Consider the following 15293-nt stretch of genomic DNA (forward strand, 5'->3'; position numbering starts at 1 on the left):
CGCGAAGCGGAGTCCTTTCCCTGACGTCATGAAACATCTCACACAACCAGGGCGCGGCGACCGCAGCGACACTTGAGTTCACTCTCGGCGCGATGTGAAAGTTTTAGCAGATTGGGGGGAGGGGGGGGGGGGGGGGGTTCCGATACCTCCGACACCCCCGATAACGATACGATGTAGGCCAACACCTCCTAGATAGGAAAGCCGAATAACTGAATGAGAAGACGTCATAAGCGAAGGCCAACGCTGGGCACAGATTGGACACGATGCTAGCGTAAACGTCCTGCTCAAACTTGACTCAAGGCCGAGTATTAACCCAGCACTGGTTTTCAATCTGCGTCCAGCATTGGTCTTTACTGGTGACGCACAAATGTCAGCACTGTGGCCTTGTCTTCTGGGTGGTGTCGTGTACGCGCAGATGCGGCGGCGGAGTATCCGGTATCGTTATCGGAGCCATCGGAACGATCTACCAAAACTCTAATCTCCGCGGCTCTTTGTGTTTGATTTGTGAGTTTTGCTTGGCATGGAAAACAGGGTAATTCTATTTAATAATTCGCTTTCCGTTCTACAGACAAGAATCCCTCTTGTAAATTTGTGGAGAACATGCTGTGTGCAGTGATAATGGTTTTGTAAACTTCTGAAAGCGATCGAAACAACTAATTCTTTTTACATACATAGTTACCTACATGCGCAGCATTTATTTACTGAAGAAAACCGTTTAAGGCCTATATAAAAGTAAACAGGTTCGTACCGGTAACAGTTTAGCCATACCAGGATGAACCTGATACTTAACAGACTGTTACTACCTACATCTTCGTAGTGTTTTCACTTCTATGCCGCTAAATCAACAACGCTTCATGAGATGAGAAAAAGTAACTAAGTCTAATATGCAGATAAAAAACGCTTAAACCACACGCCATCTGTAGAGCTATATAAATTTTCCTGTGAAGAACAGCAGCTCGAAATATGTAAAAATTGAGAAAATCAATACCCCTGAAACTGCTAAAATATTAAAGATCATCTAGGTTATTATTTAATTCTGCTATTTTTAGTTAACCCCGACTTAAACAGGGTTCAAAGCAAAACAAAAATCTTAACAGGGATTTAAAAAAAATATAGCTACCCGCTTCAAATTGCCTAGGGTACGGTGTCTACTAAATAAATTCCATACAACCACAAAAAAATATGCAGTGGTACTCGCCAAAGACAACAAAAGGTCACCTGGCTTTTATATGGAAACATACGAGGAATCGCTTGAGCGAAACAATATATTGTGACGCAAGTGATTTAAAATTTTTGGTTTCCCAGTTGTTGTTTTTTTTGTTTGTTTGTTTTTGTTTTTAGAGTTAACAAAGGAAAGTTTGTCGACTGAAAGTTCATCCGATATCCGGGTAAACAAAAAAGCAAAAAAATAAAATGAAACACAATGAAAGCGTTTTTTCTTTAGCTTTTTTTTATACACCGTCAAAACCTACCTCACACTTCAGAGCTATATGTTGCATAGGCTTTCAAGAAAGACTTCACGTGTCCTTGCTAACTTCTGAAACCAGAACCTATCCTGCTGAAATATGCGTCTGGCGCTACTCCTCGTCGTCCAACTGTGCACCATCGTACATGGAAGCACAACTCGTGAGTGTTCATTCGTTCGAGACATACAATTTTTATTATCATTATCTTGTTGAAAATATTTCAATATGGTTTCTTTTTGAATGTCTCTCGCCCAATGTTCAAAACCTAAAAAATCATGCACAACCGGGACCCACCAAGTGTGCATTACTCTTAATAAAACAAATAAAATATCTGATGGGCATTATTTATAGCACGGGTATTCGATTCTAGTTCCAGCCCCGCCGGAAACGGCATGCCGAATGTCTTTTTTTTACAGAAGTAAACGAGAGTGCACAGAGCGGCCACACCGACTGGTACTGAGCCTGGTAGAGCCCACTAGAGGTAACGCGGTAGGCGGCAGTAACGCGATGGAAGAGAAAAATGAAAGCGTAATTTTCAATATTCAAATTGTAATATTAACGTCACCACAATATAAACATCACTGAGCAGCTTTCAGGCATTCTGCTCCGAATGTAAGCTGGCGACATTTGTAGTGTCAAGTGAAAGTAACGAACCTCGCAGATACACGGGGATTGATCATGGAGTATAGCGCTTCCTTAGTCTTCTAGGTTTTCTTAATGAAGACCCCAACAAAATGACTAGCATATGGACGTTTTACACAAGTTTCAGATCGCAGCCCCCATCGCCGACCTTCTCTGGTCTTACCGAGATACCGAGTTACCGAAACGGCGTTGACGAGCCTCCAGAAAGGCCGATGCCTTCTGGAAAACAAATAGAAACCAAAATGGCAACAACCTGGCCTTTTGTGGTGATGGGCATTATTCATCATCCATTGTCCGCTACTCTACCTTTTCACTTTCGGCGGCTCCGTCTGATGGCTATCTGCCAGGCTTTGTCAGTATAGAGGAGGCTATGATTATCACAGCTGTTTCAAACGTCTATAAATAAGATAAAATGTCTATACTGGGTGATTCAAGGAACGGCCAGGCTCTTTAAATCGAACGTAAAATTCGGTTTCTTAATTTATCGCGCTACGACTTTGTGCAGCGTTGCCCACAGATGGTGCTTTTTTTGTCAAATTTTCAAAGAGCAAATTGACCTGAGGCAAAAGTAAAGAAAGATAGCTCCTATGGAAACGCAGCGAAGCCACCGGTCTTCGAACAATACCGGGCGCCGCTTCGCGGGGGAGACAGGAGATGGCGGAAGCGGTCGCGATGCCAACTGCCGCCAACGAACGAGCATACGGCGCCGAGAGCCGGCGTCTTTAGCAGACGATTGTTTCGACTCAAACGCGGCGCTCGTTCCGCAGGCGGCGACAGACGCAGAAACAAAAACAGGCGCGGTAACAACAAGGAACTGCAAAGCAGACGACATCAGTACCCCGAAAAAAAAAAAACAGTTAAAATATCCCGACGAACTATTTTTTAATCGGTTATCTGTCCATTCAAAGTTTTATTAGTAAGAATGATAAAATAATGCATTGGCAACCGATATCAGAAAAGCTCGCGCCGCTTTTGAGTCGAAACGATCGTCTGCTAAAAACGCCGGCTCTCGGCGACGTATGCGCGTTCGTTGGCGGCAGTTGGCGTCGCGACCGCTTGCGCCGCATGTTGTCTCCCGTGCGAAGCGGCGCCGTATTGTTTGAAGACCGGCGGCTTCGCTCCGTTTCCATAGAAGCGAAGCCTTTTTCTTTCTTTACTTTTTCCTCAGGTAGGTTCGTTTTTTGCAAATTTTACAAGAACAAATGCACCATTTGTGGGCAACGCTGCACAAAGTCGTAGCGCGATAGGTTTAGAAACCGAATTCTGCGGTAGATTTAAAGAGCCTGGCCGCTCCTTGAATCACCCAGTAGATTCTTGAAGACATTTGAAGTCTCAAAACATTCGAGGTACCTCTAAATACTCCACGTCAGACTACGAGTGCAAGTACCGGTTACGCCGGAAGGGTTTTTTTGCAGTTGAGTTCGTATAACTGCCTCGGCTCGCCATATTTGTTTGGTTTCTGCTGTGCGTGAGCTGAAGATGACAACTTCGAAAAGTTATTTATTCAAGAATGCTTACTGGCATATTGGTCTGCGATATGCTTAAAGACGGGAACGAAGCAGCAGAACAGCAGGGGGGAAATTGGCTACAGAAACCAGACATACCGGGTGGATGACAGCTGGCAATCTATCTCTTATTTTTCATTCTACGGAAATGCGAATATGACATTTTCTTTAAGGCGTAGCGCAGCAAACATTCACTGCATGAATAACTCGTCTTTCAGCGGCTACGCTTATTTTCCGGAACGTTAATAAATGTTACAACAACTATTAAGAACTACATTTCATTACGTAGGCTCTGGTGTCAAATCAACGTCGTTTTGTTTGCCCGCCAATTCATGCATAATCACCATAAATGATTGCAACTAAAGTCTGATTCGCATGAAGCCAATTTGCTTTCGACACCGCAGATGCAACGTTGGGCATTGCAGCTTCCGCCGTGCTTCTTCTGCCACACAAGCGACTTTCATTCGTGAAATCCTTAGTGATAACACGCGTGGGCGATGCGAAAGTTAAAATTTCTTATTAGCCGCAGCCCAGCAGGCCTTCTCTAAACGATCCGCCTTTTTGCCGCTTCGCGTGTACTCCTGAAACCTTATAAAAATTATATTTCTTATAAATAACTAAGTCCTATTACACTCATTTTGGTTTCACGGCAAATTTATTTTCCGACCAAATTATTCATAGCCACTATACATTAGCGCAACTTATAACACGTGAATGACAGTTGAAGATAAAACGTGTGACCGACAAAAATGGAAGGGTTACGAATCTCAAATAATTTTGACATATATAGGGCTGGAATGTACGTTGTATATGGAAATCGCGGTTCTTTTAGTGTAACAATGGAACAGGGTATTTACAGTGTTCACTTAATAGTTGATCTAATAGATGAAGCATATTGGAAGGTATACGTGTCCAGGAGTGCCACCGAGGCCATGTGCCGCAGCTTCAGCCCATGATTTCGCATCGCTGCGTTCGTTTTGGGACGACGGTCTTAGCATTTAGACTGAAATACCAGTGTCGTTGCTTGCGTGCGGACTTCGTAACTAAAAAGGTTGCATCAGCTTCATGTGGCAACGTTTGCAACGCCGATTTCCTCAGCACAAATGTGTTCTTAAAACGTTCAATGCAAAGTTCAAATATAGCGTCGTCAGTTTGTGTTTAAATATCAATTTATTGTTATTGCGATTTCAGAGTAGCGAGTGTCTCACAATACCAGGTTATCAGGATATTAACTGTATCAATCTCACAGAGGAGATGAGCTCAGCAGAATTTTTCACGGCGTACTGAGGGACCTCACATTTGTTCAACATAACATCCCTTCACACCCTACAAATCCCGTCACACCGTACAACTATTAGAGAAGCAGAGGCTTCCCTTACGGTTATTGCTGGCTACATACACCCTCGAGCACCCTTCGACGTTCAAAGGCTCGATACCATTTACTTTGTAGTAGGCGGGTTTCCTCAGCTATGTGCATTGAATGAGATGAAGTGATGCGTCTTGAGTCGGCCCGAAGTCCCCCACGAGATGCAGAGCTCCCGCTCTTTATGCGCTTCGTCGTCTTCGAACCCCGGCTATTCAACATCTCTCCTTTTCCTTATTTACCAAAACGACTTGGTGGCTTGACCAATCTTCCCGCTGGTGTAATGTACCCACGTTGGGGCTCTACGTGAACACTGAGTGGTTCATCATCAACACTGAGTGTTTTATCGTCAATACTGAGTGGTTCATTGTCAACACTGAGTGGTTCATTGTCCTGGTGGCCTTTGTATAAGCTTGTACCTGGCAAATCATCGTACGACCTCTCATCGTCCTCGTTTTCGCTTCAGTCAATAACCAGAAACTTCGCGTTTCGCCGGACAGTGCTATCCTTTGTCGATACCCAATATGAGCGCGGCAAATCGGCTTTCTTGAGTACTGTCCCCCCCCCCCCCCCCCCCCCTTTATTCAGGTCATTGATCCAGACTTTCTGTGATGACTGCAGCTCTGGGAGGTTCCTAACTCCATGATGCCTGTTGAAGCCAGACGCTTGCTTGTTTTTTGCTTGGCTCTCGCTCTCTTTCAACAGGGAGAGGTCAGGTGTCTTCGGATTGAATGTGGTAGGACTAACACCTGGGTTCGAATTTTTCTGCTGAACAAGAGCTCTGCGGTCGTGAATCTACAAGCTAATGGTGTAGCACGAGAAGCAAGAAGCGCTCTATAAGGGTCAATTGACTTCTTAAACTTAATTTTTGCTGTCTTGACGGCCGCTTCTGCTGCCCCGTTACTTTGAGGATACTTTGGGCTTGACGTGACATGTCGAAGGCCCCATTCTTTGCTAAATGACACGAATGCCAATCGAAATTGGGGGCCATTGTCTGCAATGACCGTCTCAGGTATCCCGTGTCTAGCGAAAATCGACTCTGCTTTGAGAATGGTTGTTCCCGAAAATTTGTCTTCGAGGAGGGCTACTTCGAAGTATCTAGAATAATAATCAGTGATAAGGAGATAGTTCTTGCCTTCCTCGTAGAAGATATCCATGGCCAGCTTTTGCCAAGGGCGTCTTGGGAGCGGAGTTGGGATCAGTGGTTGGCTTCTGTGCTGCCTCTAATGCAGACAGCTGGCACACCTTTCAATGAATTCTGTAATGACTCTAGTGATGCCAGGCCACCAACATGACTCTTGGGCTCTTCTTGAGCACTTGAAAATGCCCTCGTGTCCATCGTGTAGAAACTGCAGTACTTAAGGTCTCATTGAGAGGGGTACAAGGTATCGCGAGTTTCTCATTATAATGTCGTCATACAATGTAAGTTCGTTTTTGAACTGCCAGTATTGAAGGCAGTCCTGAGGTGTTCTTGATTTACTTGCGGGCCCCCCTCCGGTTATATACTTTTTCAAAATGCTCATTATCGGGTCATTGTCTTGAGCTGCCTACAGTTGTTTCCGAAAGACATCTGAAGCCGGTACGTGATGAATGAGAGCATGCTCGAATCCTATTACCTCTTCTGCTGTGCACAGGCCGTCTTCATTCTTGAGAGGTTGTCTCGATAGGGTGTCTGGGACTACGAGGTCTTTTCCCGGAACATGTTCAAATGTGAAGTCGTACCTCATCATCCGGAGACGCATTTATTTAAGTCTGGGTGTAAGATCGTCCATAGGCTTTCTGGTAAACAGTGGTATGAGAGGCTTGTGATCAGTCTCAATGTGAAAGGTTAGTCATACAGGATAGTCTTTCAGCTTTTTACAGGCGAAGGTGATTGCAAACGCTTCCTTTTCGATTTGAGAATACCCTCTTTCTGTTTTGAATAATGATTTTGAAACGTAGGCAACTGGTCAGATAGTTTCATCTTTCTGATGCTGCATGAGCACTGCTCCTACACCGTAGCTGGAGGCGTCTGCTGATAACCCCACTTCTGACACCTTGTTTTGTAGTAGGTGGATTTACTCAGCTATGTACACAGAATGAGATGAAGTGATGCGTCTTGACTTAGCCCGATGTCCCGCACGAGATGCAGAGCTCCCGCTCTCTATGCGCTTCGTCGTCTTCGAACCCCGGCTATCCAACACCATTCTACAGCAAACCCCGTCCCCTCATATTGTTGAGACTACTGTTCTGTCCTAACATTTTGTTTGTACCCTGTTCAAAATTTTACTACTAATAGACTCATTGATAAGCGCGTCACTAAGGAGGCGTTAAGCTGTTGGTGGATCACTCAAAATAATATAAATAAATTAATAAATATTCTGAGGGGCCATTTTAACAGTCACCGCGCATTATGGGGAAGTAAAAAGAATAATACTCGATGACCCGCGTTATTTTACCTCACTCTAAAACATGATCTTGTATCACTCATTCTCAATGACGGAAGTCCGACGTATTTTAAAGGTGCATCTCTGAGTAGCCCTTTCGATGTTTCGATCCCATCTTCAACACTCTCTGAGGAAACAACATGGTTCCCTAGTGAAAAAAGTCATTCGTATGAGAAATTACAAACTTCACAGCCATGGTAGAAGAGGCCCTTTACAACTTCAAGATCTATGTGACTCCTCTGGAACTCACCTACGAACTGCCGGTCGAAAGATCATTACGATTCCTGGATCTTCCACTCTATTAGCAAGTCATGCTTACATTCAATGCAGACGAGCTTCGACGTACAAGTATCAAGGCTAACGTCCGCTGGATATCCTCTACCCATATTGACGTCGGTAACCGAGGTTCTCCTCAGAGAAATCAAGCTCGGTAGCGCCGCAAAAATACCCAGAGACAGGAAAACCAGACCAGTAGTCGTGCCATATATGCATAATCTATATCATGGTCTAAAGAAAATAGCAAACAGAGTTAATGTGAATGTAGTGTTTTCAGCACCACACAAACTTCACAGCCTCTGCAAAAAAGTAAACACCTCCTCAATCAGCACCGTCAGCTGCGCAAAGAAACACAGATCCAACTTTGTCTCATGTGTTGAAGGGGTAGTCTATTCGTTTCCCCTTTCCTGTGGAAAAGAGTACTTTGGACAGACGGGGCGGTGTTTAAACGACCGCCTGCGAGAGCACAACAACATTGCCAATGCCAAGTCCGGTCACCTAGGTATTCACTGTAGGGACTGTGGCTGTTTTGCGCGACTGGACAAGTGTGCTGTGTTAGGCAGGAGTAAAAACCAGCTCACCCGAGAAATTATAGAAGCGGACAACATTGCAAGACGGGAAGCCCAGTGCGTTAGCACTCCGTCCTTAGCTTTATCGGAGAAAGAAATGCATTATTTAGACAGAAGGTGTTTAAGACAGTAAGCCAGTATAACCACTTGTTTTTGCTTACATCTCATATTTTTTAACAACTAATTTTTGTAACTCTTGGACTTTTTGCATCACTCAAACTATTGACGCCGAGAGTGTAGTCGACAGCAGGCCAGCATGTCACCTGGTTTATACCTGTTGGTGATTAATTTTGTAATTATTTTTGTACTTTTTGTAACTCTTGGACTCTGCTGAATTAGTACTATTGTCCTTCATTTTCGTTTTCTTTGTCTTCTATTTTTCCTTTTCTATTCATCTGTTGTCCTTTTCTTCTTCTTTCGCCTTCCCAACCTTTGCCTTGTCTTTCCCCTTTTTTTTCTTGGCGACCTATTCCTTGGGGTCGAAGAAGAGGAAGTTTGAAATACAAATCAGGTTGATAGTTCAGCGCTGTGTGAGTGTATTTTTTGTGTGTTTGGATTTTGAGTAACTGCCTACTTGTGCGCTGGTTCGTAATGACATATGAATCATACAAGATATATAAGAACATATAAGAACCATATAAGTACCCTATAAGAATTATATAAGAACTATATAAGATATATAAAAACTATATGAGAAACTTATAAGAAACTTCTCACAAGTCTCTTATATGGCGTTTGTATGTTCTCATATATCTCATATAGGTTTTATATAGGTCTTATATGGTTCTTATGTGTTCTTATATATCTTGTATGATTCATATGTGTTTATTGGACACAGAAATTTCTCATACAAATGAGAATTTTCAATAGGGTTTGTTGACATTGAAACATATGGTAGCAATCATGTTTCTACATACACTACGATTCAAAGATTGCAATGCACGAAGCGGCGTACCACAATGTGTTATACTGACTGGGATCTCCTTAAAACTATAATGGAATCCGCATGTATCGCGGTAACCGAGCCAAAAAGGTCTTGCTGAGGCTATAACCTTTTCAACTTCTCATGTAACTAAAAATGTCAACATGACAAAACCTAAGATTGCCATCGATGGTGCATATTAACGTCTTCGTGCCATTCGTCAACGGCAAAACGCCGGGCAAGAAAGTCTATAAATGTTGAGGATGTTCGGGTTTCTAGGCGAGCGCAAAAACGTGTTCAACCCCGCTTAGACAAACTTTCTAATATACGCTGGAAGTCACTTAATTCCAACCTTGGCCCGAGGAAAGCATTCAATCGAACATGGCAGATAATGCGTAGCCTACGTGCAAGGCCACAGCAAGTTCACCCGTTCTGCACCATCAGTCTGAGTCACCAAATATCAGAAACAGTCGTAGCCGAAGAGTTCTATCTCAAGATCCCTTCCTGCTCTTCAATACCCCATGACAAAGTCAGTGCACAGGAGGGACATGTATATGTAAGTGTATGCAAGGCTATTGATGTATATTTTAGCATAAAGGAACTTGATATGGCGCTCGAGACGTCTAACGTCAGGTCATCCCCAGGCAAGGATGGTGCACGCGGTATTCAGCCTTAATTACGCCACTCAGGGGAGGGGGCGAGGACCGCACTGCTACAAATATTTAAGTTCTTCTGAGAAAAGGGCTCTGTACCAAAGGAATGGATAATCTTCTTTAGGCATTAACTCCTTCAGTCCGATAGCATCAACAAGTTGAATAGGCAAAATAATGGAGCGAACGCTGCTTACCCGTATGGAGTGGAATCTAGAAAATAGGGAACTATATCCTTCGTCCACGAAAGGATCTCTACGGGAAAGAAGCAGCATTGACTGCGTTATTGACTTAGTAACTAGCATTGAAGAAATGAATGTAGTAAATAAAAAAAAACAGCTGTATTTATGTACATAAAGTCGGCATTTGACTGTGTAGAACACATCGCTATTCAACACAACGTTGGTTTTGGAGGACGTGTATACAAGTGGATAAACAATTACCTAAATGAAAGAGAAATCTACATATCGACACAGGATGGCAACACCGGTCTTCACAATATAGCAAGGGGAGCATAGACCTCACTTCTTCAACCCCAGCTGCAGTACGCCTTATCTGTCTGGAATCCCTATCAGTTTTTTTCTAGAAGAGATGTTAGAAGCAGTTGAAAACCTAGCGGTACGGTTTATTCAGAGAAGTTATAATTTCACGGCTAGTGTCAGTGCTCTTAAAACTCAACTCGGCCTCCCCTTTCTTAAAACACGTAGGACGGTATCCGTCTAAACTGTTCTACATAAAATTTACCACCGTCTTCCTTAGCAGAGATCTTTATACTGCATGCCTGCACCTCACACCTCCCCTCGCTTAGATAAATCCTGCAAGCTTCTTTTATTCATTCCTAGGACAAACATATATATATTTTTTCGTCTCCAGCTTTCTATTAATAATTGGAATAAATTACCAAACTCAATAGTAATAACGATATCTGATATCTCAAAATTTAGAGAATCACTTGCCACCTTCTACTGCCTGTAGTTCACTTGTGTTTTATCCGTCGTTTGTATTTCCTGTTTGTACTGTGTACCTGAATCGTACAAAAACTGCCTGCCCTTATTTAAAGCCCTACGTGGGCATTTAAGAGATCAATGAATGAAATGAAATAAAACAGGCAAGGGGTAGAGGTCTAACCCTGGAGGTTCTGCAGCGCAAGCTTCCGCTCCACACTCTGAGCAGAGACGCGCTAACCCACTCGGCCACTGATCCCTCCATTGTCCATCTCCCTTCGACCTCGCCTTTTGTTAAAGCTCCCCACCTAGGTGGAGGGAAGCACGTGACCGCTCTCCGTAGAACAGAAACGTTTGGACGAGAATTTGTCACGTGACTGGCTCTGATGCGCTGATGGGTTTACTCGGGCCGTAGTCATCGCCGTTTGCCAAGTTATGGGGATGGGTAGGTGGCCACGCAGGGCCTGGTTTCGCAAACGTGTTCTTCAGTATTCTGCTGCTTTTTCCGCGTTGCAGTTGCAGCCGGGGCTTTTCGTCGTGAACGGCCGGAATACATATATGCCAAGATTTCGGTAACGGCAGTTTTCTTCATCGGAGTATGTAATTATTGTGCCGTGTTTGTTAGACGCGCTTCGACAAAGAACTGTTGATCGGCTACAGCGAGACGTCCGTTGAATATGGACGTCCTTCTTTCTCGACTCCGTGCTTGCGTGCTTGCGAATGATCCATCAATCACAGACTACATGATGTTGCTGTTTTATTTGTAAGTACACTGCAAGCATATGTTTCTGATAGCGGTCCTGACTCCGTCTCAATTAGCCCCGAAACGTTTGCATGGCGCCCCTTACTGCGAACCGGAGTGACGTCACGTCGAGGGCTGCATTTTTTTTTACTCGCCCCGTTCGTGTTGTGGAGGCTGTGATGACGTTAGCTGTGGGCACGCTCAGTTCTATTTAAATTACTGCGCGCATTTTTCGAAGGAAGTGTAAATTTTATTTTTATGTGGGTCTATTAAGGTATGACCCGTAGCTGCAGGCGAAGCTTCAACCAACATTTCAGGCATGGTTAACAGGGCAGCAGCGCATGAATCACAGTGCGGCCATACTAGCAGGAGCATCACAATAGAATCCCGTCTCACACAATCACTGCTACTGATGGTCTGAACAAATGGACAAGTTATGTATACTATTTTTTTTTAGAGCGCAGCTCTTAGGCGCCCGTTTCCGGCTTGAGCGGCGTCGCCTTCGCCTTCGGCGTAACCGCGCGTTGCCTTATGGGACGTGCACTCGCTGCTCTGCTGTGCCATCTCGGGGGGAAACGCTCAAGACTAATGCTGAGGAAATATAAAAAAGGCGAGCAGTCTTCAGCAGAGCCGAGAGAAAGTAGGAGGACATCGAGAGTATCACGTGCTTCGTCAAACTGTTGACTAACCACTCATTTACACTGGAAGCGGATCCGCGTTCGCAAAGCGGTTGCGAACGCGGATCCACTTCCAGTGTGAATGAGCGGTAACGCTGTCTCGTTCACCCGCCTTGCTCCTGTTGTCCTGTTTTCTGGCACCGGCAGAACTTAGAGTGGAGTATGTTTAGCACGGTATACCGCAAAATCGAAATACCTCATGAGAGGAGGAGGAGGAGGAAGAGGAAAGGAGGGGAGGAGGAGGAGGGGAGGACCACTGGAAGAAAAGAGGAGAGGGTGCGAATGAGGAGGAGGGGCATACCGTCCTCTCCGTTCCCTCCCTTCCTCCCCCTCTAATTCAGCTCCAATTCGGCGTTACACGAAGTTGTAAACGTCTTTCTTTTTTTTTTATTTGTATTTCTGCTTCTGAACGAAAACGCCGAAGGAGAAGAGCTGCATGCTAAAAGATAAGCATGTCAAATAAAGTCTAGGAAATGGGGAGAGAATCGCAAGTGAGACAGTCCAAGTACAGGGGCAAAGTAAAGAAAGAAGCACAGAAATGTACCATGTATTTATTTATACATATTTACATTGCTCGCATTTGATCCTTGCTGGATTCGCATAGTATTTCAATTGACTCCACTGGTGGTAGCTGCGGATTTGTTTATAATATCCCTCAAGTACTCCACAACAAACGTGAGTGAAAGTGTCTAGCCCGCTATGAATCTCTTCTCAACAATTTATCTTTGACAACCTCTAAAATTGAAATTTTAGCTATATCCTATTGTTTTAAAGCAAAAATACGAGAAGCTTTTCTCATGCAAACTGTCACCCTCTACAAGTTCCACATTTTCTGCTACTAGTGCAGAATCTTCCACTGGACAGCCGTTCGAATGCTCACTGTTCCTTCTGCTTTTCTCCGTTGGTAGGGGGCGCAGCTGTAGGGGGTTTGGAGGCGAGGAAGCTTTGGGGGACCTGAAGCAGCGTCAAATTATGGTACTATAATTCTGTGTATATTTTGGACAGTTCAATGCATCTCATGCAGGCAACTGGGAGCGATTCGGCTGTCTTTCCTGCTATCCTACAAACAGTTTCAGTAATTATGCGTGTTCTAAAAATAAAACATGTCTGCATACTTGTGCGAACTATATCATTAATTCATAAAGAAGCTACATTTATGTAGAACAACTTGGTTTCACGAGCATTTCAAAGGCCTTCAGAGACAGGGCATTCCAAGCATCTGCGAGCGAGCGCATGCAGAGTGCACGCGCAGAGTCGGGATCGCAAGCGCCGATCACCTAAAGGCCTTTCATATAAATGTCATTTGAAATGCGCCAAGCGGGCTGTAATATTCTCCTCACCCATTAGCATGCAAGGAACAAAATTTCAGCGTCTGAAACACTTACGCCGCCACTTCACCGACCCCTCGCACGATCACTTTGTGTCGTGTAAACGGAATGGGGGGACGGGAGGGGAAGGGGGGTGGTTCATCGGCGGAATTGCCTCCGCCGATGGCATTCGGTACTTTTAACGTAATTATAAAGGTACAAGTGACAAACACGTTTACAAACGGTACGGAAGCACACCGGCATCGCTCTTACCTGGCGTCCTGTAGACCGGGTTAACGAAAATCCCACTCCCGAAGTGCTTGCAGCACACAAGGACCGACGGTGACGGTGCCTTTCCCACCCTTAGTTAGATTGTCGATGCTTTCTTTAATTTTGACATCTTCGAGTGCTGAAAGCTGATACTGACTTATTTATGGGATTTGCATGATGGAACCCAGAAGTAGGTCAGCATGATCGCAAGCCAGGAAACGGCGCAGGGAAGCGAGCTGGTGCGAGATCGCGAAGCGGAGTCCTTCCTTGACGTCATGGTACACCTCACCCAATCAGGGCGTGGCGACCGCAGCGACACTTGTGTTCGCTCTCGTGGCGATGTGGAAGTTTTTGTAGATCGTCCGGATAGCTCCGAAGCCCCCGATAACGATACGATGTAGGCCAACACCTCCTAGATACCAAAGCTGTAGTACTGAATGAGATGACGTCATCAGCGAAGGTCAACGCTGGGCACAGATTGGACAGGATGATAGCGTAAACGTTCTGCTGAAACTTGACTCGAAGCCGAGTGTTGACCCAGCACTCGTTTCCAATCTGCGTCCAGTGTTGGCATTTACTGGTGACGCACAAATGTCGGCACTGCGACCTTGTCTTCTGGGTGGTGTCGTGTATGCGCAGATATGGCGGCGGAGTATCCGGTATCGTTATCGGAGTCATCGGAACGATCTACCAAAACTCTCTAATCTCCGCGGCTCTTTGTGTTTGATTTATGAGTTTTGCTGTGTGTAGTGATAATGGTTAAATAAACTTCTGAAAGCGATCGAAAAGATTAATTCTTTTTCACATACATAGTTACCTACATGCGCAGCATTTCCCTACTGAAGAAAACCATGTTGCACCTATATGAAAGTAAACAGTTTCGTACCGGTTACAGTTTAGCCATACCAGTATGAACCTGGTACTTTAACAGACTGCTACTACCTACATCTTCGTAGTGTTTTCACTGCTATGCCGCTAAATCAACAACGCTTTATGAGATGAGAACAAGTAACTGAGTCTAATATATAGATAAAAAAATCGCTTAGACCACACACCATCTGTAGCTTGGAATACATTTTAGAGCTCAAAAAACAAGGACAAAGAGACGAAAAACAGACAGCACAGTGCGCTCCAAGTGCGCTCCAAGTAATGTATTCCAAGTTCCGAAACCAACTAGCCCAACAATCTACTCTACTGCCATCTGTAGAGCTGTATAAAATTTACTGTGAAGTACAGCAGCTCAAAATATGTAAAAATTGAGAAAATCGATACCCCTGAAACTGCTAAAAGATTAAAGATAATCTAGGTTATAATTTAATTCTGCTATTATTAATTAACCCCAACGTAAACAGGGTTCAAAACAAAACAAAAATTTTAACAGGGATTAAAAAATAGAGCTGCCCGCTTGAAATCACCTAGGTTACGGTGTCGACTAAATAACTTCCGTACAACCACACAAAGAATATGCAGTGGTACTCGCCAAAGACAACAAAAGTTCATCTGGGTTTTATATAGAAACATACGAAGAATCGCT

At 44.2% G+C, this 15293-nt stretch overlaps 1 protein-coding gene across 1 annotated transcript in view; it reads left to right on the forward strand.

Moving 5' to 3' along the window:
* The first annotated feature begins 1565 nt into the window (after positions 1–1565).
* LOC121835952 overlaps positions 1566–15293 on the forward strand; it is a 93628-nt gene continuing 79900 nt past the window's right edge. Inside the window, exon 1 of the mRNA XM_042290533.1 lies at positions 1566–1626. Coding sequence (XP_042146467.1) covers positions 1566–1626 — 61 coding nt within the window. The remainder of the gene's footprint in view (positions 1627–15293) is intronic.

Source organism: Ixodes scapularis, unplaced genomic scaffold, assembly GCF_016920785.2.
Source record: "Ixodes scapularis isolate PalLabHiFi unplaced genomic scaffold, ASM1692078v2 PGA_scaffold1__304_contigs__length_218370807, whole genome shotgun sequence".
In the NCBI taxonomy this organism is placed as follows: domain Eukaryota; kingdom Metazoa; phylum Arthropoda; class Arachnida; order Ixodida; family Ixodidae; genus Ixodes; species Ixodes scapularis.